The 25840-nt window shown below is 47.0% G+C and overlaps 1 protein-coding gene across 2 annotated transcripts; it reads right to left on the reverse strand.

The window, feature by feature from the left end:
* Positions 1–401: 401 nt before the first annotated feature.
* EIF3D (eukaryotic translation initiation factor 3 subunit D) lies at positions 402–10797 on the reverse strand. 2 transcript variants are annotated; one of them, XM_084617322.1, is made up of 15 exons: positions 10643–10797; positions 9440–9573; positions 8966–9011; positions 8404–8540; positions 8217–8302; positions 7659–7731; positions 7346–7458; positions 6990–7122; positions 6093–6240; positions 5717–5847; positions 4670–4755; positions 4221–4350; positions 3609–3751; positions 1671–1951; positions 402–558 (listed from the first exon to the last, which is right to left on the reverse strand). In XM_084617322.1, exons 2-15 carry the CDS (start codon positions 9560–9562, stop codon positions 545–547), a joined length of 1644 nt encoding a protein of 547 aa, XP_084473448.1. In that variant the 5' UTR covers positions 9563–9573; positions 10643–10797; the 3' UTR covers positions 402–544. The 2 variants fall into 2 exon arrangements, with proteins under 2 accessions (XP_084473448.1, XP_084473447.1); XM_084617321.1 differs by having other exon boundaries at positions 7346–7461.
* Positions 10798–25840: the final 15043 nt, after the last annotated feature.

Raw genomic sequence — 25840 nt, forward strand, 5'->3', positions numbered from 1 at the left:
AATACTCATTGTGGCTCTATACCAGCGTGCTGTCAGTCAGAAAGGGATACCAATAATTACACATATTTCAGATGCACTGAGGTCTCTGATATCACCACTCATTGTACCCGGGAGAAGAGGAAAAACTGTTTAACCTCTATTTCCTTTACTGCAGTAGAGAAGAATACTTACCTCTTCCCAACTGGGTGAAGCAGGAAAACATTAGCACAAAATGGTGGCAGAGAAGACATACAAAATAGTTGGAGGTGGTAAACTTTTTGTAAAGTAGCATACTTTATTACAACAGCTCACCTGCCATTTCAACAGCTGCTTTCCTCCCAGGGTTTCTTTTCACACCACATTTGTAAGGTAGGTTTCGGTGTACAGTATATTTATCCATAAGACAATGAACAACAAACTCATTAAACAGAACAAAACTCTTTATTCTGTTAATTAAACTTGTAAATGAGCACGGTGCAAAGGTTCAGCTAAGATTCCACCCACAACAACACAGGGGTGGGACGAGCGTTTGGTCACTGAAGCCCCTGCTCCCTGACCACAGGGTTTAGCTCTCTTCCTCTGAAAGAGAGAAAAGAGGTTGTGGTGGGACAATGTGAAGCAGCAGACACCCCCTCCCCTGAGAAAATGCCACAACAACAACAACAAAATATCTTTTACTCTTCATGGCGCAATCTTGCCTGCCCTTTTCACCCAGTACAAGACTGTTCATTAGGGCCACATCTACAACAAAACAACACGACCACATAAATTGCTACAAATTATTTTTGTTGCTGCGTGATTCACTTGAGAATCTTAAAAAATTTAATTAAAAAAAAGTCTTTAGGTATTATGACTGTTCAGAAAACCTTCAAATAGTGAACAGATCCAAGTCCAACAGATCTGCCCAAGTCTACGAAGAGCTTAAAACAGCATTCACACCTTTTTAACATCCCATGAACATGAGCTTCAAGTCGGCTTGCCTCCCACAGTGGAGATAGAACATGAGGGGCACATGCCAGGGATCAGGGATTGTTTCAGGTAGTGGGGAGGCGAGCCAGCACTTGCCCCAGGATTTTCCTTCATTGTAGAAAGTATCCCAGTCTGCATGACTAGTGCACCCACACTCACTTTCCAGTCATCCATTTGAAATGGACTCATTAGCTTAATTGGTCTAGCCGCTCATTTTTAATGTCTCACTTTGGATTTGCTCCTCTTTATCTAAATGTCATGATAGTGGCTTGATTCTCAGTAGCACTGAGCACCTGCCATTTGTGCTGAAATCAGTCCCTACCACCCCCCCCCCCCAATGTCACAGTATTACTGAGCTGAGCTTTCCTTTCCAAGTTACTCCCCCTTCTACTCAGGGTTTCAGAATATGTTTTCCTCTCAGATGAATTAATCCCCGCCCCTCCCCGCATGTGAGACTCGTTGCAACTCTTTTCTCATGTTTTTAGATCTCTCTAGATTCCTTTGTATTTATTTCATTAGTCTTCCAGTCTCTGGGAGTAGTTAACAGGTTTACTCTGCTTTCACCACTGATCGAAAGATCCACAGTGACCGTACTCTCCACACACCACCTCTCACCTTGATAGGCAGCTTGGAAATTCTGAGATCTAATCCCCCAGTTACATTACCCCCTTTCTCTCAGGCCTCAGTCACTGAGCACCAGCGCCACTGAGCATTCTACAGACCTTCCTCTTCCTCCTCCTCCTCTTCATCATCATCCTCCTCATCGGAGCTGAAGGTGCCATCAGGGAGACTGTAAACCCGGATCACTTGCTTGTTGGGGTCTTTGAGGATGAGGTATTTGCCCTCATCTAGTTTCATGCAGACATCAATGACACAGCGCAGGATGCCCCATGCGTTCTCCATACTCAGGTTAATCTGGCTGGCAAACTCATTCGGCTTGAACTGCTGTGTGCCCAAGATCACGTGGCGTGCAGAGTCCTTTACGTGGTAACGGGACACGTACCTGGGGAGGAAAGGCAAAAAAGGTCAGGAAATTCAATGCCCCAGCCCAGACTTCATAGGGAAGTCACCAAAATGAGGTGATCACTTAGATTTTAACTTCTGGGCTGAGCTGCAGGAATCAACACCCCCCACTTCAAAGGGGAAAATGGACAGGACTCCCTTCTTGGGAGCCAATCCTGTGTCTCAGACAGTAACTGAGGGCTTGTCTACACTACCAAATTAAGTCAAGTCAGTGTACAGCCACTGCAGTAATTAAAGCAGTGTTTCACAAAACACAAAAGTCCTTCTGTCAGCAGTGTGTGTCCTCATCAGGAGTGCTTCCATTGACTTAACTGTGTGGGGCACTGATGACTGGAGTCCCGCCGCCCCGCAGGCTCACAGCTTGGAGCCCCCCTGCCGCCGAGGCTCACAGCTTGGGCTGTCAGTCCCCGGCAGCAGGGGGGCTCCAGGTGTGAGTCCCAGGTGAGGCAACGTAAGTAACGCAGTGTCTGCATGGACACTATGTCACCCTAACTACTACACCTGTCACGGAGGTAGAGTTATTAAGTTGACACAGTGGTGGATTTACATCACTGGGAGCTACATTGTAATGTAGATGCTTACAGAGTTAGGTCATAAGATGCCTTATGTCAATCTAACTCCGTAATGTAGACCAGGCCAGAGTAAAACGGATAGGGTTGCTAAGCCAAAGAGAGCAGGAACTACACTTCCATCGTCCAAAACAAAAGAGGTGATAAAGGAGATGATTCCCAGGTCCCACAAACAGGAAAGACAGAGATTTAACAATAGAGTCCTTAGCAGGGAGTTCTGATTCAAACAACAAATTAGTCTGAGGCAGCTGCACATCACATCAAGTGGACTGAAACCAGAGAGATGGCAAAGAAGCTAGATTTGAAATATCAAGCATCTTATTTTAAACACCCAGTCACCAGAGATGAAAAAAGTGTTCGAGAAAGTGTGTCGCAGCAACAAAGTTGATTTAAAATGTCAATGAAAGAGAAATATACATGGTACAAACCAGCACCCAAAGCTTCTGTTGTGCAACTGACTAGGTCGGCTGGCCAGCAGAGGGGGGTTCCAATTAAGAGAACTGCATCAACTCTGTGCCAACATTTTGAAATAAACAAGGAAAAAGCCACTTGGCTAAGGTGCTTTGGGGACTGGAAGAAGGAGAGGCTAATATCAGGAGTGGATTGCTCAGGAGATCAGTAATGGGACATAGGGCCATTCACTTTTAAGTTGCCAGGTTCAAGTCACAGATCCCCCGCCAATACATCTCTCGACGATGTGCCAGGAGTCTCAGTCAAGATCTAAACGGGTCACCACATTAACCACTATAATTATGTCCTATGTTCAGCAGACAAGCCAAGAACTGAATGGGCCATGGAGAATGAACTCCACTGTCACATGTACAGGTGGTCAGTCAGCAGGACATTGTGGGGAAGCAGCTTGCCTCAAACAACAGTCTGCATTGTACCCCATTCTGCCCCAGTCACCAATGCTAAAATATATTCAAAAGTAGGTTTTGGTTTGCCAAACGGAATAAAAATGGGAGGGAATTCTGCTCCTAAAACCAGCTCTCCCATACATATATACCACCACACGACAGCAAAAGCATTCAGAAGGTACTTGACAGACAAATCCTATATTGGTCTCACCCAAGTTTAAGATACTCCGATCCAGCCAGCAGTGCACAACACGTCCAACGGGCTAATTTGTAACTGTTGTTTTTCAGCTCGGTGGCAATCACAGCTCCTCTCTGAGAATCTAGCTTCTGACGCCAGTCCACTCCATTGCAATGCTGAAAAGAGAGGTCAAACTGACAGTCAACAAGCCATGGGTGTAATTATCTCTGCAACTATGATGAGAACATATAGGGATCACCTGCGAGCTACCCAATTATACTATGCAGAGAAGAGATGGGAGGCTTAAAAGGACTCCTTGATTCTGGAGGGAGTGATACGTACTGGCCAGTATACAGGGTGCTGGCCGGGGAAAAAAGTCAAGGGAGAGCTCCATCGGACTGGCTATCACATGAAATGCAGGAGCCTGGAAGAGGGTTCAAACAGACTACCCAGCACTTGGGAGACACGGAGTCAGTTTAGCTGGCACTGATGGTCCTCCGCAGTCACTGTTTTCTGATGGGATGTAATGACATAACAGACACATGGGGTGACGCAAGAGGCTTGTCTCACGTCTTGCCTGCTGTACCTGGTACATCAGACAGCAATGGAGGACCTAGAGAGGTTTGGTATCTGGTTCTTCCTCACCCTGGAATCCCATTCGTTCAGTGTTTTGATGTTGATGAATGATACTTCTCCGCCAGCTCCTGTCATCACTCCGTCGTGTTCACAGCGGACAATCAGGTCTATGTCATCTCCCAGTTTCCACCTTCGGTACCTGCAAGCAAAGAATCTGCTGTGTTATTTTCCACCCCCACTCCTGGATCCACTTAAGCAGTCACAAAAGCCAGACCCTTCCTCCCCTATCGGCCCACAGTGAGGATTTCACCCCGCTCCTTTCAAACCCAGTATGAAGGTGAGAGATACCACCCTGAAGCATAAGTCCCAGAATCTCTCACATCACAGTGTGGCAATGCCCCTGGGAAATAAAGCTTTAGTCACACTACCACTAGCAAGCTGTTAATAGAAGTCACACTCCACCCCCTTCTGAACCTCCCTCCCCAAACCTATACACATGCTTGAAGCAAACAACACACCGGTACGCAACAGAGGCCACTTCGTTCTTATCCATGTCATCCTCCACAAATGGGTTTGGGTTGGGAAACTTGTATTTTTCCTTCCCCTGCAGAGAAAGCCAGGACAGATCACGAGAAGCCCAACAACTTGAGAGAATTAAGGCAGCTAATCAGAAACACAATCATAGATATGAATAATAAAATCATAGAAATGTAGGACCAGAAGGGACCTCAATAGGTCACCTAGTCCAGTCCCCTGCTCTGAGGCAGTACTAAGTATTATCTAGATTAGACTATCCCTGACAGGTGTTTGTCTAACCTGTTCTTAAAAACCCCCAATGACGGAGATTCCACAACCTCCTTAAGTAATTTGTTGCAGTGCTTAACTACCCTGACAGGAAGTTATTCTTAACGTCTAACCTTAAATCTTCCTTGCTGCAATTTAAGCCCACTACTTCTTGTACTGTCTTCTGTGGTGAAGGAGAACAATTTATCACCTTCCTTTTTATAACAACCTGTTATGTACTTGAAAACTTTGTCCCCTGTCAGTTCTCTCTTTTCCAGACTAAACAAATCCATTCCACACCCCCCATCTTTCCTTATGGTCTGAAAAATGTGACCTATTAATCATTTTTGTGGCTCTTCTCTGGACTTTCTCCAATATGTCCACATCACCAGCAGCCACTCACCTTCCATCTGCCCTTGGAACTAAAGACTCTTTCCCTCAGCCAATCAGCATCCAGCATTCCACAGAGCCTTTTAATTTGCCTCAGTGCTGTCACAATCCTGACTGGTTCAGTGATGGGGTGGGATTTCCTCTTTATGGAATGCTCCATGAAGAAGAAGAGGGGTGTTCTCTCTACAAACCCCCCCACCTGCACAAAGTTAATCCACACATCCAGAACTGGAATGATTTATATGTAAAGTAACACTGCAAATAGAGGTGCCTGTCGCTCTAATAAGAGGCTGCTCCAGCACCGATATTAATAGTAAGTTCCAGACCTGCAGACTCAGTCTTCCACAGTACTGTCTGCGTGACAGGCCTTGCTAAGCCCACTTGCCTCTTACCATTCTCAGACATTGCTGGGAGAAGTTGTGGTTGATGTAGGTTGCTTCCATGGCTAGGTTGCGAGGTGAATTAAAGGAGTTGCCCTCGTCCTGTGGTGGTTCATTAGCAGTTTCGCTCACTGTCAGCAGGTCTGGGAAAAGAGTCAAGTTCAAACGATCATCAGGAGGATAGTTACCCCTCTGAAAAGGGCACTCAAGCCTCATACTGTGCACCAAATCTGTTCAAAGCACATGCAAGTAGTGCAGCTGTTGGGTTGTTTCAGACACAGTGTGGACACTTGAGAGGTAATATTGACTTAAAGGGGACAAGGAACACTAAATGCAGAAAGCTGTAATTTGTTCCCTTGCCCAACCTTGATCCTAGCAACCTCCTCACCGAAGTCAGAATTGTCCCTCTTGTCAAAGAAGAGCTTGGATCCAACTCTCTGGACAATGATATCCCAGGAATACACAGAGCGAGTACAGCTCATCAGTGTGGCCAGGATGGCGTCTGTGGCAAACACATTTCCCTGGGTCTTCGCCAGCTGCAGACAGAGGGAAGAATGTGAGTGAAGACAGCATACATTCTTCTCCCCACCACCCAAAAGTAAACTGCAGCCTTAGCAAACCAGACGCTGATTCCCTTCTTCTAGACTCTGGAGGCTGGGCTGATACAAGACTCTGACGCACACCAATGACATCTGGACACAAACGTGTCAAATGCCACTGATCCTACCTGAACTCATTCAACAAGTTGGTCAGCCAAATGCTGCCCAGAAAATCCAGCCCTGAAAATGCCCCAACAAGTTGGGGAAAAAAGACAGAACTTATAACAGAGAAGGGATATCTGCATCTGCAAGGAAGAGAATAAGTTCTTCATCCTCTGTCCCTGACTTCAGCAACACTAAGAATTATCCTTTCCTCTCAAGACCAGAAATCTTGGGAATCAGATCTGTGACCCTGACATTTCTCTTCTCCTTCATCCTTCTTGCCTGTAGGTCTGCCTATCTGCCCATCCACAATAGGGCTTTCCTTTGGCTGATATCTATCCATGTGTTAATCAGTTCTGCCTTGGCCAATACCATTCCCTTTGGTATGGAGATCACAAATTTCTACTGTCTAAAGAGCGGGGTCCTGGGATATTTCTGTTGATCTCTTCTCACTCCAGGAAGCAGGACCATCTTGGACCCCTTGGCTTAGGACAGACAGGGAACCGCACGGTCCAAAAAATACCACACAGTAATATACATACTAGTGTATCTTGTGAGCTGATGGGCAGGAAGGACAATAATACCTTGCGAATGACTGGGTCATCAGTAGTGGTGACAGTGTGAAAGATGCGCTTGATGCTCCGCAAGGACTTTTCATTCCTTGTGGTAATGCGGTCAAAGGCTTTGTCATAATATTCCAAGGCGCCACAGCACTCTCTGCAGACATAACGAGTAAGTAGTCATGAGACACCAGCACAAATAACCCCATCTCAGAGTGCCAGGGAGCCACAGTGATTGGCAAGAGTATTTCTACTGACTTTGTGCACCTCCCCCAAAAGGAACTTCATAAAACTAGATCACAAGCCAGTACCCATCCCTTTCCACACACAGATTATGTCAAAATAAATACCCACAGGGGCCTCAGTTGTCTTGAACTCACATGTCCTGTGGCTCTGACACCTCCAGATAGCGCATCTTCATCAGCCGAGGGAAATCCATCTCCTCCTTCACCTCCCAGTCACTGCGAACTTCAACAGAGGAGTCGCGAGGCTTCTGCTGTGTGGCCAGAGGAAGGGCATATGGACAAAGAAAGAAAGGAAGAGACACAGCACATCAGGATTCGTGTGAGCACAGCAGCAGGAGGAGGGTGTTAGAGGAATGCTACCACAGGGAACAGGGTACACTGAAGTCTGTATAATAAGAGCAGCCAGAGGAACTGATCAAACAGCACAGTTAAAAATCAGTTACTTTACCTGTGATTTTTGGTCCCATTTCTGCCTCACTCCAAACTGCTTCTGAAATTTCTTTTGTAGACGTAGACGGTCTCTGTAAATAGAGGAATGTGACAACCTCATGAGACACAGTTCCATCAGCGTGTCCCCAGCACTCCCATCTTCACAAGTCACTGCTGAAACCACTGGGCTCTCAAGTCCCAAGCCACTCAGAGCATCTGCTGAACTACTGGACCCCACAGCAGGCTGAGGCACTGTATGCTCTCAATGACTCTTTGAAAATGGCAACAGCAGTTGGACAACCCAGCCTTTGAAGATTGCACTACAGCTCTTAGAAGGTGCACATGCTGCTTTTACAACAGTAATTTATTTTCCTGAGTTTGGCTTAGAAAACCCTGTTGGTTCCACAATCATCACATGAAACCATTACTTCAAACCACAGCAGAGCCTAGCAAAAGACCTGTCTTGGAAGTCTTGGGTTTTTGTTACAAAAACTCAATTGACAGAAGCCAGTTAGCAAACCTAGACACCTGATCAGAGATCCAATACCAGCAGAGAGTTCAGGTTTGGGGCCCTCACCTCTCCTTCTGTTTGGCGCTCTTAGGCAGGGTCTGCATGTTGAACTGAAGCATGTTCCGGCGGTCCTTGTCTCGCCGAAGGTTCCTCTGAGAATGAGGAAGAGAAGGGAAGGGATGTTCAGGTTATAAATGATACCTTTACAGCAATTCCACTGTTTCAGAAAGGGTTCAGGAAATGTGCAAGATACCTGTGCAAATCTCATACGATTCCTTTGGTATGCCGTCTTCTGTGTACGTGCTGTGTCCACAAGCTGGAAGCTGGTCTCATCCTCCTCATGAAAATACGCATACTGGCTTCCCCCACCAAACTGCGATGAGTACTTATCTGAGGACACAATGACCCAAATTAGCTTACTGCTGGTTTGTAAACCATGCCTCATGAGAAGAGCTCAGCGTTAGCACGCCTACCCTGTCTGTTGGCTCACCCGAGCTTGAAATCAGAGGTAGGGCTTTTCTCTTAGAGCAGTCCATTGTGGGAGGGTCCCCCATCCTCCCAGACAAGTTCCTTTTCACAAGGAAGCTCAAAGCCAGGAGAAACCCCTAAGGATGGAGACAGCCCCAGGTGTCTCTCTCCAAGGGTAGGGCACACTTCTGAGTTCAAGAAACTTCTCTCACTTGGTGGAGATCTGTAGGACATAGGTTTCATAGACACTACTAAAGACAGCGATGAGGGAAGGAAGCATCGATGATGACAGAAGAAACCTCACGTGAAGTATCTCAGACAAGAGCAGCCACCAAAATAGCACTTACTTGTGTATCTTTTGTCCTGATAAGTGGCTCCTGTCCAGTCTGCAACCTAATAAAAAAAACGAGGAAAAGTTGATGAGCGTGTGTCAACCAACATTTTAAACTCGCTCTCCACAATCTCTTAATCCAGATGCCACTCATTGAGAGAAATTAGTGCTTTATGTTCCAGAGCCTACCTTACAATCATCTTATAACTATCAATATTCTTTCAAACTCCCTGCTCTGCATACACACACTATCAAGAGGTCATGGTTCATATACCACTTCTTGCAGCACCTGCAATATGGGAAAAGGAAGCTATAAGTAGCGGAGCACCAATGGTATGTGTGAGTGTGCATGTGGGGGCACTGTAGGGAAAAGTACAGGACTCAGACAGCCCATATGACAAGAACAGCTAACAGGAATTGCCACGCAGATGAATACATGGGCATTAACTGATTGCTCCAGTGATTAATTTAGTAGCATTAGCACAGGTACCTTTCCCAGACGATCTCCTTTGCTGAAGGGCTGATATGGCATATCTTTGAACTGCTCAGGAACAGCACATGGACCCCAACCTGAGGGGTTGTCCTGGATCACAGGCGTCATGAATTTAGCCATCTTGTAAAATCCTTTAAAAAAAAAAAAAGGGGATGGGGGTGGTCAAGTGTTAGGAACATTTTAGCCCTACAAGACTGAAGATAAGGCTGCTGGGAAACTTCATCTGACAGTGACTGGGCAATGATGCCTATTCAAAAGACAAGAGAAGGCAGCACCATTTTTATTGAGGCCACACACACAGAAAAGTTTCCAGGGTCAGGGTCATTGCCCAGAATTTCTGGGGTCAAGGAAAAGGTGAAAGTCTCAGGAGCTCTGACAGCATTGTCCGTATGTAATGTAATAATTACTTTCCTTTGTAAGAATCTTATCAACTGAATTGTTAGACAAAAAAAAAATAAAATAAAAAAAAAATCAATAGTCAAGTAACCTGCCTCTGCCAATGACAATATAAAAAGCCCCAGAAAAAAATGTTTAATATCTCTCTTTACTGTGCATAATAGCACAATTATTTTCCCTGATGGATGTTTCTTTCTGACCACAGCTGGAGACCACTTTATGCCTTTATGCTTGGGGATCTGCTGTCCTTATAGTTCTTTATTGTCCTAGCTAATGTCAAAGAAGCAGCTACCCTTATTCACAGAAATGTCTAATCCTGTGTCACTAAGACCCAGTTCCTCAAAAGTATTTAGGCACCTAACACTCACGCAAATCAGCGGGAGCTAACCACCTAAACCTTCGAGGATCGGGGCCTACATGCTGGGCCACGGGTAATTCCTGCAGCAGCGAGTCCCGCAGGTTAGCGAGAAGCGGCGAGCCAGCAGCCCCGCTCCGCACATGGTCACTCGGCTCGGCGGCGCGGCAGGGCCCGGCTCGGCGTGTGCGGGAGCCGTGCCCGGCAGCCAGGGTCCAGCCGAGCAGCCCAGCGGGGAGGCCGGGCCTCTGTCCCAGCCAGGGCAGACGCCGCGCGGGCCGAGGCCCCAGCAGGCCCGGCGAGGCCTGGTCTCCCCGCGGGCGGCGGCCTCTGGGCCGGGGGATCCCGTGTCCAGGCCGGGGGATCCCGTGTCCAGGCCGGATCCGGGCCCGGCAGACTCCGAGCCGCGGGGCCCCGCGCGCGCGCGCGCGCGCGCCCCCCCCCCTCACCTGCGGGGGCCCGCGGGTCTCGATGGAGGCAGATGCGCGCGGGCCGGGGGCTGCCGGCTGCCGGAAAGACTGGGCTTGGGCGGCGCGCGCACAGTCACAGACGTCATCACGCCGCGCCCGCCCCCGGACGAACTGTCGTAAAAGCAGACAGGGCTGTTCCGTTTCCGCTCGGTGAGGGAAGACAAGTGTTGCCGTAAAGCACAAAAGTCCACCCGGGCTGTCGTAAACGAAAAGAACACGCGTCATTGTAGGACGTCAAAGAGCGCCGCGAGCTAGAAAGACCACCCTAGTCCCGAGGCTGATTCCAAGTCGGGGAGAGAGAGCGCGCGAGCGCAGTCAGTCCCTCAATTTCCCACAGTGCACCGAGCCCCGCTCGGCGCCCAGCATATCCCCCAGTGTCCCACAATGCACTGCTTCCTTTCCACTCGCCTGGGCTCGTCCTGCGCTGCCGTGGGGCCGAGTGGGTTGAGGCTGCGCCTGGCCATGGGCCCTTGGAAGGCTCAGCTAGGCCCCGAGCTGTTGGGGCGAGGGCCTGATCGAAGCCCCTAGGATGGGACCCATAAGTCTGGCAGCACCACCACATCCTTGTGTCTCAGAGCTAGGCCTTGCCCCCCGTATGCGTTGTTGCTGCAGGGCATTGCTCAGCGTGAAAACCCTTCCCCGTGGCCCCTGTCTGCCCTGGGCTCTACAGGGGGGCGGGAGAGACGGAGAGCCTCGTCCGAAGAAAAGAAGGGGGGGGGGGATGTTATTTATCTAAATCTGAACTCTGGCAGTGCAGGTCTTCTGCTGATACCATGCTGGGACGTGAGTTGCCACAGGAATTAGTTCCTTGGAGCGGGTGATGGGTGGCCTCTTAGATTGCTCATCTGTAAAGTGGCGCTATTGGTAAGACTGGCCATACTGGGTCCGACCAATGGTTCATCTAGTCCAGTGTCCTGTCATCTGCAGTGGCCAGTGCCGGATGCTTCAGAGGGAACGAACAGGCCAATTTTAAGTGATCCATCCCCTGTACCCCAGTCCAGTCCCACCTCCTAGCAGTTGAACATTGAGGGATACCTGGAGCATCTTGGCTAATAGCTATTGATGGACCTATCCTCCATGAACTTGTCTAATTCTTTTTTGAACCTAGTTGTACTTTTGGCCTTCACAACATCCCATGGCAATAAATTCTACAGGTTGCCTGTGCATTGTGTGAAGAAGTACTTCCTTTTGTTTGTTTTAAACCTGACACCTATTAATTTCATACCCTAGTTGTTGTGCTGTGTGAAGGGATAAATAACACTTCCTTATTAAATTTCTCCAGCTCATTAATGATTTTGTAGACCTCTATCATTTCCCACCTTAGTTGCCTCTTCTCAGCTGAACAGTCCCCTTCTTTTAAATCTCTCCTCATATGGAAACTGTTCCATATTTCTAATAATTTTGATTGCCCTTCTCTGTACCTTTTCCAATTCTAATATATCTTTTTTAGATGTGACCAGAACCGCACACAGTATTTAAGGTGTGGGTGTATCATGGAGTTATATAGTGGCATTATAGTATCTTCTGTTTTATTTTCTATCCCTTTCGTAATGGTTCCTAACATTAACTCTTTTGACTGTCAGTGCACATTGAGCAGATATTTTCAGAGAACTATCCCCAATGACTCCAAGATCCCTTTCTTGAATGGTAACAGGTAATTTAGACCCCATAAATTTTTTCTAATGTGCATTACTTTGCACTTATCACTGAATTTCATCTGCCATTTTGTTGCCTGGTCATCCAGTTTAGTGAGATCCCTGTGTAGTGCTTTGTAGTCAGCTTTGAACTTAGCTTTCTTGAGTAATTTTGTATCATCTTCAAATTTTGGCACCTTTCTGTTCACCCTCTTTTTCAGATCATTTACAGTTATGTTGAACAGCACTGGCCCCACTACAGATTCTTGGGGGACCCTGCTGTTTACCTCTCTCCCTTCTGAAAGCTGACTATTTATTCCTACCCTTTGTTTCCTGTCTTTTAATCAGTTACTGTTCCATGAGAGCACCTTCTCTTTTATCCCATAACTGCTTAGTTTGCTTAACAGCCTTGGTGAGAGACCTTGTCAAAGGCTTTCTGAAAATCCAAGTACACTATATACACTGGATTAGCCCTGTCCACATGTTTGTTGACACCCTCAAAAAATTCTAATAGATTGGGGAGGCATGATTTCCCTTTACAAAAGGCATGTGGATGCTTTCCCAACATATTGTGTTTAGCTATGTGTCTGATCATTCTGTTCTTTACTATAGTTTCAACCAATTTGCTTGGTACTGAAGTTAGGTTTACCGGTCTGCAATAGACAGGATTGCCTCTGAAGTCTAATTAAAAAAGTTAAAGTGCTTAATAAGAGCTTATTATTAATGACCTTTCCTCCATCATCCACACAACTTACTGCAATATCTGGGTTTTCCTTAATTTTCTGTTTATTCTTCCCACTACCTACACTGCTGAATTCTTCAGAGCAGTTCTTCCAGTACTTTAGAGGACATGTGTGGATCTCCTTTCTCCTCCCAGTCTTACTTCCTGAAAAGAGGGGAGAATCCCCACTTGGTATAAAAATCCATTGTTTATCTTGTGCAGTCCCTTGGGATTATGCTCTGTTTTATTCTGCTATCCTTGTACCCTGTCATAGCAAGAACATTTATTTAATTTAAATCACCCTTTCCCTCTCCTCTTAGCTACTTGAAGGAAAATATGAGGGGGTCTGGCTTTTTACTGGTGCTCTAGTAGTAAATTAGTCCCATATATTCTTTATTATCTCTAAGGTGTTGGGCACTCTACCTGATCAGCACTCTGCTTACCCTCTGATCTCAGGAAGATTGCTTTTTGCACTGAGGCTTTCTTGATAGTACCCAGGAGACCCTTTTCTGTCTAAATCAAACAGAACAAAGAATGCTGATCCACCCTGCTTAATAAAATAAATATTCACACTTGTATAGTATTCTCTATCCAATTATCTCAAAGTGCTTTTGTCAGGGTTCCCTCCCCACTCTGAACTCTAGGGTACAGACGTAGGGACCCTCATGAAAGACCCCCTAAGCTTATTTCTACCAGCTTAGGTTAAAACCTTCCCCAAGGCACAAATCCTTCCTTGTCCTTGGATGAGTACTGCTGCCACTACCAAGTGAGTTAGACAAAGATTAAGAAAAAGGACCACTTGGAGTTCCTGTTTCCCAAACATATTTCCCCAAGGCCCTTCACCCCCTTTCCTGGGGAGGCTTGAGAATAATCTACCAACCAGATAGGTAAACAAGGTGAGCACAGACCAGACTCTTGGGTTTTTAGGACACTAAAAACCAATCAGGTTCTTAAAAACAGAACTTTATTATAAAAACAAAATAAAAGAAGCACCTCTATAAAATCAGGATGGAAGGTAATTTTACAGGGTAATCAGATTCAAAACACAGAGGATTCCTCTCTAGGCAAAACTCTAAAGTTACAAAAAAAACCCCAAACCAGGAATAAACCTCCCTCTTAGCACAGGGAAAATTCACAAGTTAAACAAAAGATAATCTAACGCATTTCCTTCCTATTACTTACAATTTGTAATCACAGATGCTTAGTTCAGATATGGCTTTAGGAGGTGTATTTTCCCTGCTGTGGTTCCTCCCTGAGCCAGAGAGAACACAAAGAAAGCACCTTCCCTCACAGATTTGAAAGTATCTTTTCCCCTTATTGGTCTTTTTGGTCAGGTGCCAACTAGGTTATTTGAGCTTCTTAACCATTTACAAGTGAAGGAGGGATTTTATGCTACCTTTAGCTGTATGTTTATGACAGCTTTACAAATAAGAATTAGGCTTCACAATGACCCTGCCTGGTGGGAAATATTATTCCCATGTTACAAATAAGGAAAATCGAGGTATAGACAGGTTAGACTTCCAGCAGCTCACACAGCAAGTCTGTGGTACAGTGAGGAACATAATGCCGGTCTCCTGACTACATGTGTATCATGCAGTGTTGTTGTAGCCCTGTTGGTCCCAGGATATTAGAGAGACAAGGTGGGAGAGGCAATATCTATTATTGGACCAAATTCTGTTGGTGAAAGAGAGAAGTTTTCAAGCTTACACAGAGCTCTTCAGCCCAGACCTGAAGAAGAGCTCTGTGTAAACTTGAAAGCTTGTCTCTCTCACCAACAGAAGTTGGTCCAATAACAGATATTACCTCACCCACCTTCTCTCTCTCTATGTGTATCAGGCAGGGCAGGATAGGAAGAATATTTTTTCTCAACCATTTGGGGTTGATAACCCCTTATTTGAAGCCAAAAATTTCTGTGACCCTCTAACATTTACTATAGAAGATTTAAAAAAATCAATAATAATGCTAATCCTATTTAGTTTGTGTGTGTGTGTGTGTGTGTCTTTAGAGGTTGACAGAATACTTGACCTTGAAGGGTAAGCATGTGCGAGAAGAGGAGGAGCAAAATTTTCTTTGCTTTAGGATAAAATTTTGAATGCCAATGCCACTCTGATTGCCTTTCATGACCCTCAGGTTGAGAAATATTGGTCTAGTGGATAGGACACTGACCTCAAGAGACCTGGTTTCAATTCATGGTTCAACCACAGACTTTCTGCAGAATCTTGGGCAAGTCACTTAATCTACCTGCATCCGATGAAGTGAGCTGTAGTTCATGAAAGCTTATGCTCAAATAAATTTGTTAGTCTCTAAGGTGCCACAAGTACTCCTGTTCTTTTTGCGAATACAGACTAACACGGTTGCTACTCTGAAACCTGAAATTAATTTACCTTGTGACTCAGTTGTCCATCTGTAAAGTGGGGAGAGTACTTCTCTGCTTCAACAGATTTTGGGGATAAAAGTCTATTAATGACTGTGAGGTGATTAGTTAGAACATTGATAAGGGCCACAAGTACCTAAATAGATAGAGCAAGACCCAGTCCACTGAGGACTGCAGCCCCACAGGCTGAGATCCATTTCTTTTGAGATTTCCCACTGTAAGGTCACTGGAAGGATTCTTAACTCGAGAAGAGTCCACACTAACAGCTTTATTCAGCCAGAGGCATGCAAAGTTTTTCCCCTACCTAATCCATCACTGCTAAACCCTTCCAGAGGAGAGGGAACAGAAGTCACATAAAAAACACAATATACACTCATCAGCCAGCAGCAAGATTACTTCAGCACCCACTCAACTGTCAGATAATATGCCTATAGAAATATACCCTATAAAACACGAGCAATCAGTAATTGTACTAGACCAACAATCAAGCAGCCTTCACAGGACAAGTGCAATGGGCAGATCCAGGGAACACATTTCAGTATGTTGGTAGTAACCCATTAACAGTTTGGTGGGAGCCTCACCAAGCCCAATTCCAGCTGTGTCATGGCAACTTTAATTACATACATTCTTTTGACTCTGCTAATGCACCCGATGAAGTTAATGGGAGTTTTGCCAATTGACTTGAGCAGGAGCAGGCCCTAAGGCCTTATCCAAGTGGCCTGGTAATAATATAGCCCATAACTAAGTTTTTTATTCCCATTAAGGATGAATGAATACACTTTACCTAACTTAACGCTGTGGGTTCAAGTGGAACGTTATCGGGTTAACATTCTGCATAGGAGAGAGAGTGGTGAAAGGAGTAAAGGGACAAGATCCAAAGCAGAAAGACAGGGTGAGAAATGGAGCAGAGAATGAGCAAAGCAAAAAAAAGAATGTGAAAAAGGAGCAGAGAAGAAACAGCAATATCCTCTGTGTGGTGCTTAGGAGGGTGAAGCAATGATAATGTCTTCCAGCTCTGCCAAATAACTTGTAGGTCAGGCCCAACATCACAGTATTTCTCCAGTCATGAGAACAGAATGGGTGCATAATTTACTTCTTCTGGGCCAAAAATTTAAAAATTCTGTGCACAGTACTTTAAAATTCTGCAAATTTTACTTGTCAATAAATGTGGAGGCTTCGGCATGGCAGTGGGGAGCACAGCCCACTGGCTCCATGAAGGTGGGAGATCACCCTGCAGCTCCACCCCCACCCCCAGTCCCCGGGACACGGACTCAGTAGTGAGGCTGCACCCAACTCTTACACAGTGCAAGGGCCACGCCTGCCCCAGAAACATCCCAGGGGCCGGCCCCTCCATGCCAGGCACACCAGGTGTGGGCAGGTCGGCTCAGCCCGGCAGGATCCAAGTTTGGAGGGGCTTAGTGTGAAGGGATCCAGGTGTGGGATGAGAGGGTTCTGTATGGGGCAATCTGGGTGCAGGTGGCTCAGTGGGAGGTGCAGGGGGGATTGGGAGTGGGGCTCTGGGTGCAGGTGCAATGGGACTTTGCAGGGGGGTCCAGGTGAAGGTGATTGGGGCTGTGTGGGGGCTCAGAGAGGTCTGGGTGCTGCGGGAGTGGGGCTTGGTGGGGTGGGGTCTGGGTGTTCTGGTTGAGGCTCAGTGGGGTTGGGGAGTCCAGGTGTGTGGGGCTTGCTGGGGTGATCCAGGTGCCTAGGGGGTGGGGATTGCTGGGGTAGGAATTCGGGTGCAGGGGGCGGTTTCCAGATGTAGGGGGGTGAGGCTGGGGTCTGGGGCGGGGGGGGGGGTCTGGATGCATGGGGGTGGGCAGATGAGGGGTGGGTGTTACCTGGCCCCAGACGTGTCTGACTCAGCACCAGCTGGTATGTCCCCAGTGATTTGCCTCTCCACTGGCTGCTCCAGGTGCCCAAAAGGATGTGCCTGCACTGCTCGGGAGGGGCAAATGACTGCTCTTGCATCTTCCCTTTGCTTCCCTGTCAGAAAGTCATTTTTCTGTGGGGAAGCAAAGAAATTTGTGGGGGACATGAATTCTGTGCCCGCACAATGGCACAGAATTCTCCCAGGAGTAATAATATAACCCAAATGAGAGAACGTGGAACTGAAAGAGTCCACTGTACATGATGAAAGTAGCTTGGGCTCCGCTATAACCTTTGCATTTCCTGCTGCCAAGTCATTGTGGTTACATATCTTGCAGTACCAAGGAAATCTAAAGCCTCATCTGTTCTTGCAGAGGGTATGACTCCATCACCACATGTGGTGATCTGTTTACCCAGTACTCCATTTCTCCAAATGACTTGGGAACTCCTGATAGTCAACATCCTCATTCAGGCTCTTTAGTCCCCTTGCAGGCCATGCCATTAATACCATGTCAATGACATCTCAGGGTTATTCAAACTACAGAGTCACTTGCAACCGACACCAAAGCAGAGGTGAGAAGAGCTAACATCGTTTGACCCTTAGCTCCAAGTATGGCCCCACTGTTTCTTCCTAGAAGATGCTTATAAATTCAGCAAGATTAAACTACTCAAGGGGTTTGTTTGATTCCTTGTGGGATGCATCCTATACTTCTCTGGTCCCTGTTTCTCCATTTTTGGGGCTACAATGGCACTGGCAAAGTCAGTGAAAGTGAAAGGGATTGCTCCAGCACTCTGGGCACTCCTGCCCAATGACATCCTTGCGGCCATAGTTTGTTATTCTCTTTGAAAGGCTCTCAGTCCTCCATGACAATTCCAGGGCTTGTACAAGAGCAACTGTTCTGCCAAACTGGCTGTATGCCAAGAGGGCGTACACCATCAGGGCTGGCGGTCTTGCTGAGCGAAGTAGAATAAGGCAGTAACCATTAGAAGGTTACTTTGATTTTGTAACCAGCCTCTTGAAGTTGTAGGCAATGACTCATCTCATTCACCTGGTCTCTGACATCTTTTCAGGATCCTTATCAGCACCCAATCACCTCTGTTGGGAGGCAAACGTCATATCTTCATCCCAGGAGGCAACTCTGGACCACAGCAGAGAAACCACCACTGGGATTCATCATCCACAAAACAGGGCCTCTGACGTAATCGCTAGACTTGTTTCTTGTCTACTTCCCTCCCATAAAGTTCCATGGTCGACAACCACAACGTAAGCAATGTAAATGCCTGAGCAGCCGCATTCCAGCTATCAGAGAAAGACTCTTCCCTTTGTGTCTTTCCTCACTCTCTGGTAGTTTTTTCCATCATTGTGGATGTACGTTGCTGAGAATCAGGCTTGAACAGAAGGAATGGAATCCAGCTTAACCCTGCCATGCCTGCAAGGCCCTTGTATGGAAGAATCATTTCCCTTGACCTGACTGTAGACAACCTGGAAGGTCTTGGGGTGAGGACCGGTTTCAGCCGTAAGGGCCACTAGTTCTCCATGTACTCTTTCCCTTCATGGGGGAGTGCTGATCTGACAGATGGAATGGAGTTGGAAGACTAGCCATCACATTACACAACCATGTTCCAACAAGTCCTTTCCCTCTTATTTTATGAACTACATTAATAGCTGATTTTAAAAAAAGTAGACAACCCTCCTTCCTCTGCTGAAAGTTTTCCACCCATAGGTACTGTAATGCTGCTCATGTACAACCTCTCATTCCTCTGCGCCTCTCTACAAGGCCCAGAAGTCAAGAAAAATAACCTTGATTTTAACTCCCTCAGCTCACCACAACCCACCCCAAGTCCCATAACCATAGTATTTACAAAGTTATCCGGGTCATATTTCCTCCCAGCTCTCTTAAAAACAAAACTCCTGCCTCCCATGCGCCCAATCTAGCCACTCTCTGCAATATACTTTCAGGCCACAGACCATCAGCCATTTGGCTGCTCAGCTGTCCACAAGCATTATAATCCACACAAAGCGCTCTGCATCCAATGCCTCTTCGCTCTGCTGTTCGTGGGCCGAAGCTCCCCTCCACCGGCTTCCCAAACCAGTGCTTTCCCTGCCGCAACCCTCTGGTTGCAGCCTCTAACTGGCTACTCAGGGTGTTGTTCTGTCTGTGCTACATGCACTCTGCTTTCTACTGCTGCCGGGGGCCATCTTTTCCTACACCTTCCTGGAGCTGCCTGGAAGGCTGCTGATCATCCTCCAGCTCCTTGAGCCACCAGCTTCCAGCTCCAGAGTTTAGCTCTGCTGGCTGCCTCCCCAGCGCTGCTAGGACAAGGGGTCGCCCTTCCCGAGGATATGTAGCCCTGTGCAGGGTACAGGTTTCTCCTGCGGCTTATCTCACAGACTTGAGTCCCTTCTGCCACCCTAGGCTTAAAGTGTCTTCCTTACCGTGGCCTGTATACCCCCTCCTTCATAACAGCTAGAAAAAGGGGTGGGCAGAAAGGTCTAGGCCAGGCTGGGACACGTGGTCAACCCAACAAAACTTATCTCCTCCAGAATTAGTGCTCTCCACTTCCATTCCCCTTGCCTATTTTTATTTACAGTGGGCACCACTGTAAGATCTCTCATGGGGATCTGTAACCTAAGAGGTAAGAGTCCAGACAATGTATGTTATTCAGACAAAGCTTATCTAGACTCCTTTGTTCCTCAGCTGTTGAACTCCCCACAGATTTCCAGAGCCTTCATCAGGGAACAGGGTCTGAACTCATTCACAACTCCCTGCCCACAGACTCCTTGCTAGCTACCAGGAGGATCATTATTTTCAATCTGTACTATGCACTGTATTTTATTCCAGCAACCAGCAGGCTAATTATCCACGTTTACAGCACATGGTTAAACTAGAAGACCAAGATAGGGATCCATGAAGCGATGTGGGTGTTGAGATGCTGATGCATCTCTAACTTTTAGAGGCCTAGAAAATCAAAGGGAAAACACTGCAATCCACAAAGCCTGAGTTAGGCGCCCAGGCTCTTATACAATGAATGGGGAGAGATAGATGTCTTAAAATGTGATCCACAAAAGCTAGCCACTAAGCTAGCCAATGGGAGACACCAACGTCAGGGTTGTGTGGTAGGCCCCACCCCCTCCTGGAGATAAGGTGCATATCTTTGCTTAGTGATCCCTGAATGGGATCCAGTCTCTTGGACCCAGGCAGCTTAGATGCTTGAGGGAATGAGTTAGGTGTCTACCTCACTCCACATAAAACAGCCAGAGGAGGAAGTGTCTACTAGTAGCCCAGAGGCTAGAGCGCTCATCTGTGATGTGGGAGACCCAGTCACTGGGCCAGAGAGGGAAAGAGAATGGGAATGACTTTGTAGTCCAGCGGTGAGGGCACCCACCTGGCAGATGGGAGACCCAGGTCCATTCCCTCTGCTCCAGTCACTCTTTCATTATTTATTCACAGAGGAACAGCTTCAATAGGATAGACTGAGGGAGTCCCACATGAGAATATCCCATAGCTCTATGGTTACAGCCAGAGTTGGTGTTAGGCCATTGCGGGTCCTAAGCAAGAATATTTTTGGGGCCCTCCTCACAACAAAAAGTGAATGGGGACCACCTTGAGCTGCTCAGGGCCAAAAGCAATTGCCTAGTTTCAGCCCTGTATTACAGCAGTCTGCTGAGAAGTAGGAAACCCCTGTTCAAATTTTTTCTCCTGCTCTGGCAAAGAGGGGAGAATTGAACACCTGAGTCTCTCACATCCCAGACTTACTTACATAGAAAGTCCTGTGCCTAGGGGCACAAGACAAGCCATTTTCCCCACTGCTGTCTGTCCAGAGCAACATGTCTGATTCCATTGTAAGTTGTCTCCAAGATGGCAGCATCCTTTTTGATCGTCCTGCAATAGGTCATTCTTTGTCCTCCATGCTTTCTCTTCCCTCCAGGTGAAATCCAATCTAAGACATACCTTGTGCTTCTGTCACTGGGTAACCCGATGACATGGCCGTCTCTGTCTACTTATTGAGTCTGCAGTCTGCTGACCCATATGGCACAGCATTTTCACATTTGTTATACAATCTCTCCAATGAATTCCCAAGAGTCTTCTTAAACGCTAGTGGTGCATCCAGCTTCCTCCTGTGTATTTCCACCAGCTGCCATGTTTCTGAGGCGTACACTAGTGTGGAAGGACAGTAGCACTGTACAATATCATTTAACTGTGTAGATGGTTCTTCTTACTCTTCCAGATGTTTGGCAAATGGGAAAATAATCCACTGGCTTATTCTTGCCTTCACTTCTTTAGTGAGCTGGCCATTAGCGGATATTTAATTTCCAAGATAGATGAAGTCATCAACTTTTTTGTACTCTTCCTCATCGTACATCTGCCAGTGTTGACAGCATTCACTCCTATCTCTATTATCTTGATCTTCTGCATACTGATACGAAGTCCCCCTTTAGCAGCTTCTCTTTTATGGTCATAAAGAGTCTTTTTATTCAGTCCAAGCTGGTATTCATTATGACTATATCATCTGCAAAAGTCTTGCAGCTTCTCTCTTGTCCAAACAATACCAGTGTCCTCAGCAGCAGTTGCCACTCATCTCACCACAAAGTCTATGACAATGTAGCAGAGAAGTGGGGAATAGTATTCAACATTGCTGTGTGCCAGTAATAATCGTTAACCATGCCAGGTCTCCTCTCTCTGTCTTGATGCAGCACGCAGACTTGTCATACAAAGCTTTTATCAAATTAAAAATCTTTGCTGGAATTCTATAGTGTCTCAGGATTTTCCAGAGAGTTTCTCTGTGGGCATGATCAAATACTTTCATAAAATCAAGGAAGTGAAAAGCTTTCTCAGTAAGTCTTCTTGAGGTGAAAATCTGGTCTGAACACAACCTGAGCCAGTTTGTTCTTCCCTGAGTACTTTATCAGCAGCAGTTTTCATCCTATTCACAATCATAATGCAAAACATTTTTTGAGGTACAGATAGGAGTGTCACCCTTCTCTGGTTATCACAAATATGCTTTTTAGGAATTTTACACATGACACCTCCACTCCAATCTTTAGGACAAATCTCCTTTTCCCAAACCCTTCTGTACAATCTGCACATGTAATTCACCAGCACTTCCACTCAAGCTTTTAACAGTTCAATATCTATTTTATCATAGCCGGGTGCTTTACTACTATTCAGTTGATATAGGGCCTCAGGTACTTCCTCAGAGCCGATTACTTCTAGTGAGATAGGTAGGTCCGCTGTCTGCAGGATTCAGCTGGAGTTTTGGGGATTACAGTGCAGCCAAAACTGGGATTTAGGTGCCCAAGTACTTTAGTGGATCTGAGCCCAGGGACCTGCAGTGTTTCTATTGGCTAGGAGTCTCTGAGAAAAGAGAAGGTATCGTGCAGTGGTTAGGGCCCTAGCTTGGGACTCAGGAAACCCCGGTTTAATTCCCTTCTCTGCCACAGAGTTCCTGTGTGACCTTGAGTAAGTTGATTTCAGTGGGTGTTAGGAGCCTAAATATCTTTGAGGATGTGGGCCATATCCTCTCAGTTCCCCATCTGTGAATTGGGGATAATAGCACTCCCCTACCTCACACGGGCATTGGGAGAAGAACTACATCAGAACTGTGGTGCTGTGGTAATTGGGTGGCACATAATTATGTAAGAGGCACAAGATGGTTAGTGTTCTAGCCTGCCCCTTTGTTTCATTAAGTACTCTGGAGACAGAGTTGTATAGAGAGCAGCAGCGGCAGGGAGGAGAGTGGTGGAAAGGCTGGTGATGTGATCCTTGCAATACTTTCTCTGTTTTAATAGAAGTTGGCCCTTTTGCGGTGGGAATCCAACCTGGTGGTTCTTCAATACACAAGTTACATCAAGTGATATCTTGACCCTGCGTAGTTTGTGAGCGCTGATGGGATCACAGCACGATGTAAAATGACTGCAGGCAATACATGTAAGGCACAGACTTTCCTGACTGAAACACCACCTGTCACAGAAGCACTCAACTGACCACACACATTTCCCCCCTTAGTATTAATCTCAGTAGTATTAATGGTAGCACCTAGAGGCCCCAGTCAAAAGCCGAGTCCGTTGTGCTAGGTGCTGTACAAACACATGGTATGAGACAGGCCCTGCCACAAAGAGCTTACTCTTTAAATAGATGAGACAGACAAAGGGTGGCATAAAGGGAACAACATCCAAGCAGAAGATTGGAAAGGGAGGCAATAAAGGGAGATGAAATAATTTACCTCAGGTCACACACGGAGCCTGTGGCAAAGCCAGGGATTGAATCCATATCTCCTAGGCCAGTGCATGAACCACAAGGCCATTTTTTTGTCACCTGCTTTCTGTCTCCAGGATAATTACACAAACACAGGTGCAGGCTACAACATTAGTTGCAACACTTATCCACGGCTGCGTATTCCCAGTTGCTTCAACAGTGGTGTCATCCTCCTCTTCTCCCCCACCCCGTCCCACCTTCCGAATACCTTCCCTGCTGCCCAGTCTCATCAATCTCCTGAGGACGCACAGCTACTGCAGCACTGGCTAAGCCAGAGATGGGTTCAAGAGTCTGTCTGGGGGAGGGGGAGTGTCCCTCCATTTAACTCTAACCCTGCCCACCATTGCTTATCTCAGCTGGTGGTGCAGCAAGCTTGTTGGCCTGAGTGAGGAAAAAGTGGAGAGAGGATACATAGACCCACACCAGCCAGTGGGGCCCAGAACCCCGCCCTGAGAAGTTAGAGGAAGGAGTAGCCTGCTGCTTTGGGCCTGGGGGTGTACTAAGGCTTCGATGCATGTGGTTCTCAGGGCCTACAGTGTTCTGAGCCTCAGGGTCCCTTCTCTCTTCTTGAGCAGATTTCAGCACCATCTGCTCAGTTCTGTCTTTGGAAGAGTCACCCATGTGCTTTTGTCTCTTCTGGCAAAGCCTGACTACATATGTCCTCCACTAGGCCTCACAGACCCTGAGGTAGCAGGAAAAGAGGAGGCATATTCTCAGCCTTGCACTGCAGCAGCCCAAGACACAGCCCCCGTCTGGACTAACGCACTTCCCAAGGTCGCAGCTGATGCTAGAGGTCAGATCTGTGCTTTGCCTCTGAACTGAGGCAACCAGCTGGCCTGGACTGTACACGCAGCACCACGCAGGACAGCGCAGAGGGGGTGTCGATGGGTTTTAATATGGAGGAGATAAATTAGTCTGGGATGATGGAAAGGGGAGGTTTCCTGAACTCCCTGATGACTACAGTGGAACACTGCAATTGTGAGCCATTGTGAGAGAGCAGCAGGGGTGGGAAAGGCACGTGATCCCACTTATTAGCTTCTAACCAGCAGAACTGGTGAGCGGGATTTTATCAGCATACTTGAAACGTCCCCAGATTGTGCTGTGCCTCCTGAACAAACCCTTCCGTCCTAGCCCCACCTTTGGCCTACCAAGCTCAACATCTGCTGGGGCTTGCAGCAGCTACAGCCCTTAGCAGAGGTAGAGCTGCCTTGCGGCTGTGCTTGACTCCGCTTCTTGGGATACACCTGCCACCCAACAATTCCCCCACTGAGTTTAGCGTAACAGTTTTGTGTCGGCTGCACTGCTGGCCAAACAGCAAACTTTAATTACCCATCCCTGCTAAACACCTGGTCTCCATTGCTAATGCTGTACACACTCACAGGCTGCCTGCACTGGGTCTTGCGCCGCAGTGAGCAAAACACATACTTAAATAAATAAGATTAATTGTGTCCAGGATGAGACCTCTTGCTGAGGGGAAGGGAGAATGCCAACAGCGAGCAGCTCCACTGGGAGAAGCTGGAAGGGAGAGCTGGGAGCCAGGCTTAACTGGAAAACGTTCTTTGCAAATCCGATGGCAAATACAGGCTTCCCTCCTTCATATGAGGTAATGTGGTCTAGTCAGTGGACAGGCACTGGACTGGGAGCCAGGAGATCTTGGTTTATTCCCAGCTCAGCCCCTGGCCTGCATTGTGACACTGGGCAAGTGGCTTCCCCTCTCTGTGCCTCAGTTTCCCTTCCTCTTTGTCTGTCTTGTCTATTTAGACTTTAAGCTGTCTGAGGCAGGGACTGACTCTGACTGTGTTTGTATAGTGCCTGGCACAATGGGGGCATTGAACTCAGTTGGTGCCTCTAGGTGCTACTGTAATAATAATTTTAATAAAATCAATTTCTTGCATTTCAGTTATTTACGTCTCCTCTTAATGACCTAAGGATCATCTTAGATTGGAAACTCTTAAGGGCTGTATAGCCAGCACCTGGCACATGGTGGGTGCTAGAGAAATATTGGGATTGGAGTCAGGAGGCCTGGGTTCTATTCACAGCTCTGCTACAGGCCTCCTGGGTGACCTTGGGTAAGACAGATCCCTTCTCCGTGCCTCAGTTTCCCCACCTGTAAAACAGGGATGATGACACTGCCCTCCTTGGTAAAGCGCTTTGAGATCTACTGTTGAAATGCTGTAAGAACTAGGTGTTACTGTTATTCCTGTAAGAGAAGGATTGGAGAAGGGGAGCCTCTTCCTGCTATGCTGAGCTTATTCCACTGGATGGCACTGCCTCCTAAGGAATTAAAAGACCCAGGGCCCCAACACTCTTTAAATCAATCAA

This window comes from Lepidochelys olivacea (genome assembly GCF_965140295.1).
Source record: "Lepidochelys olivacea isolate rLepOli2 genome assembly, chromosome: 1".
Lineage (NCBI taxonomy): Eukaryota > Metazoa > Chordata > Testudines > Cheloniidae > Lepidochelys > Lepidochelys olivacea.

Bases quoted from the DNA above. Each gene is read 5' to 3' on its own strand.
- EIF3D (XM_084617321.1), bottom strand. From the start codon at position 9,562: ATGGCTAAATTCATGACGCCTGTGATCCAGGACAACCCCTCAGGTTGG. The intron at 7,732-8,216 runs GTGAGGGCCCCA...CTCTATTTACAG, and splicing joins AGCGCCAAACAGAAGGAGAG to AGACCGTCTACGTCTACAAA. The intron at 5,848-6,092 runs GTGAGGAGGTTG...CTCTTTTCCCAG, and splicing joins GAGGGACAATTCTGACTTCG to ACCTGCTGACAGTGAGCGAA.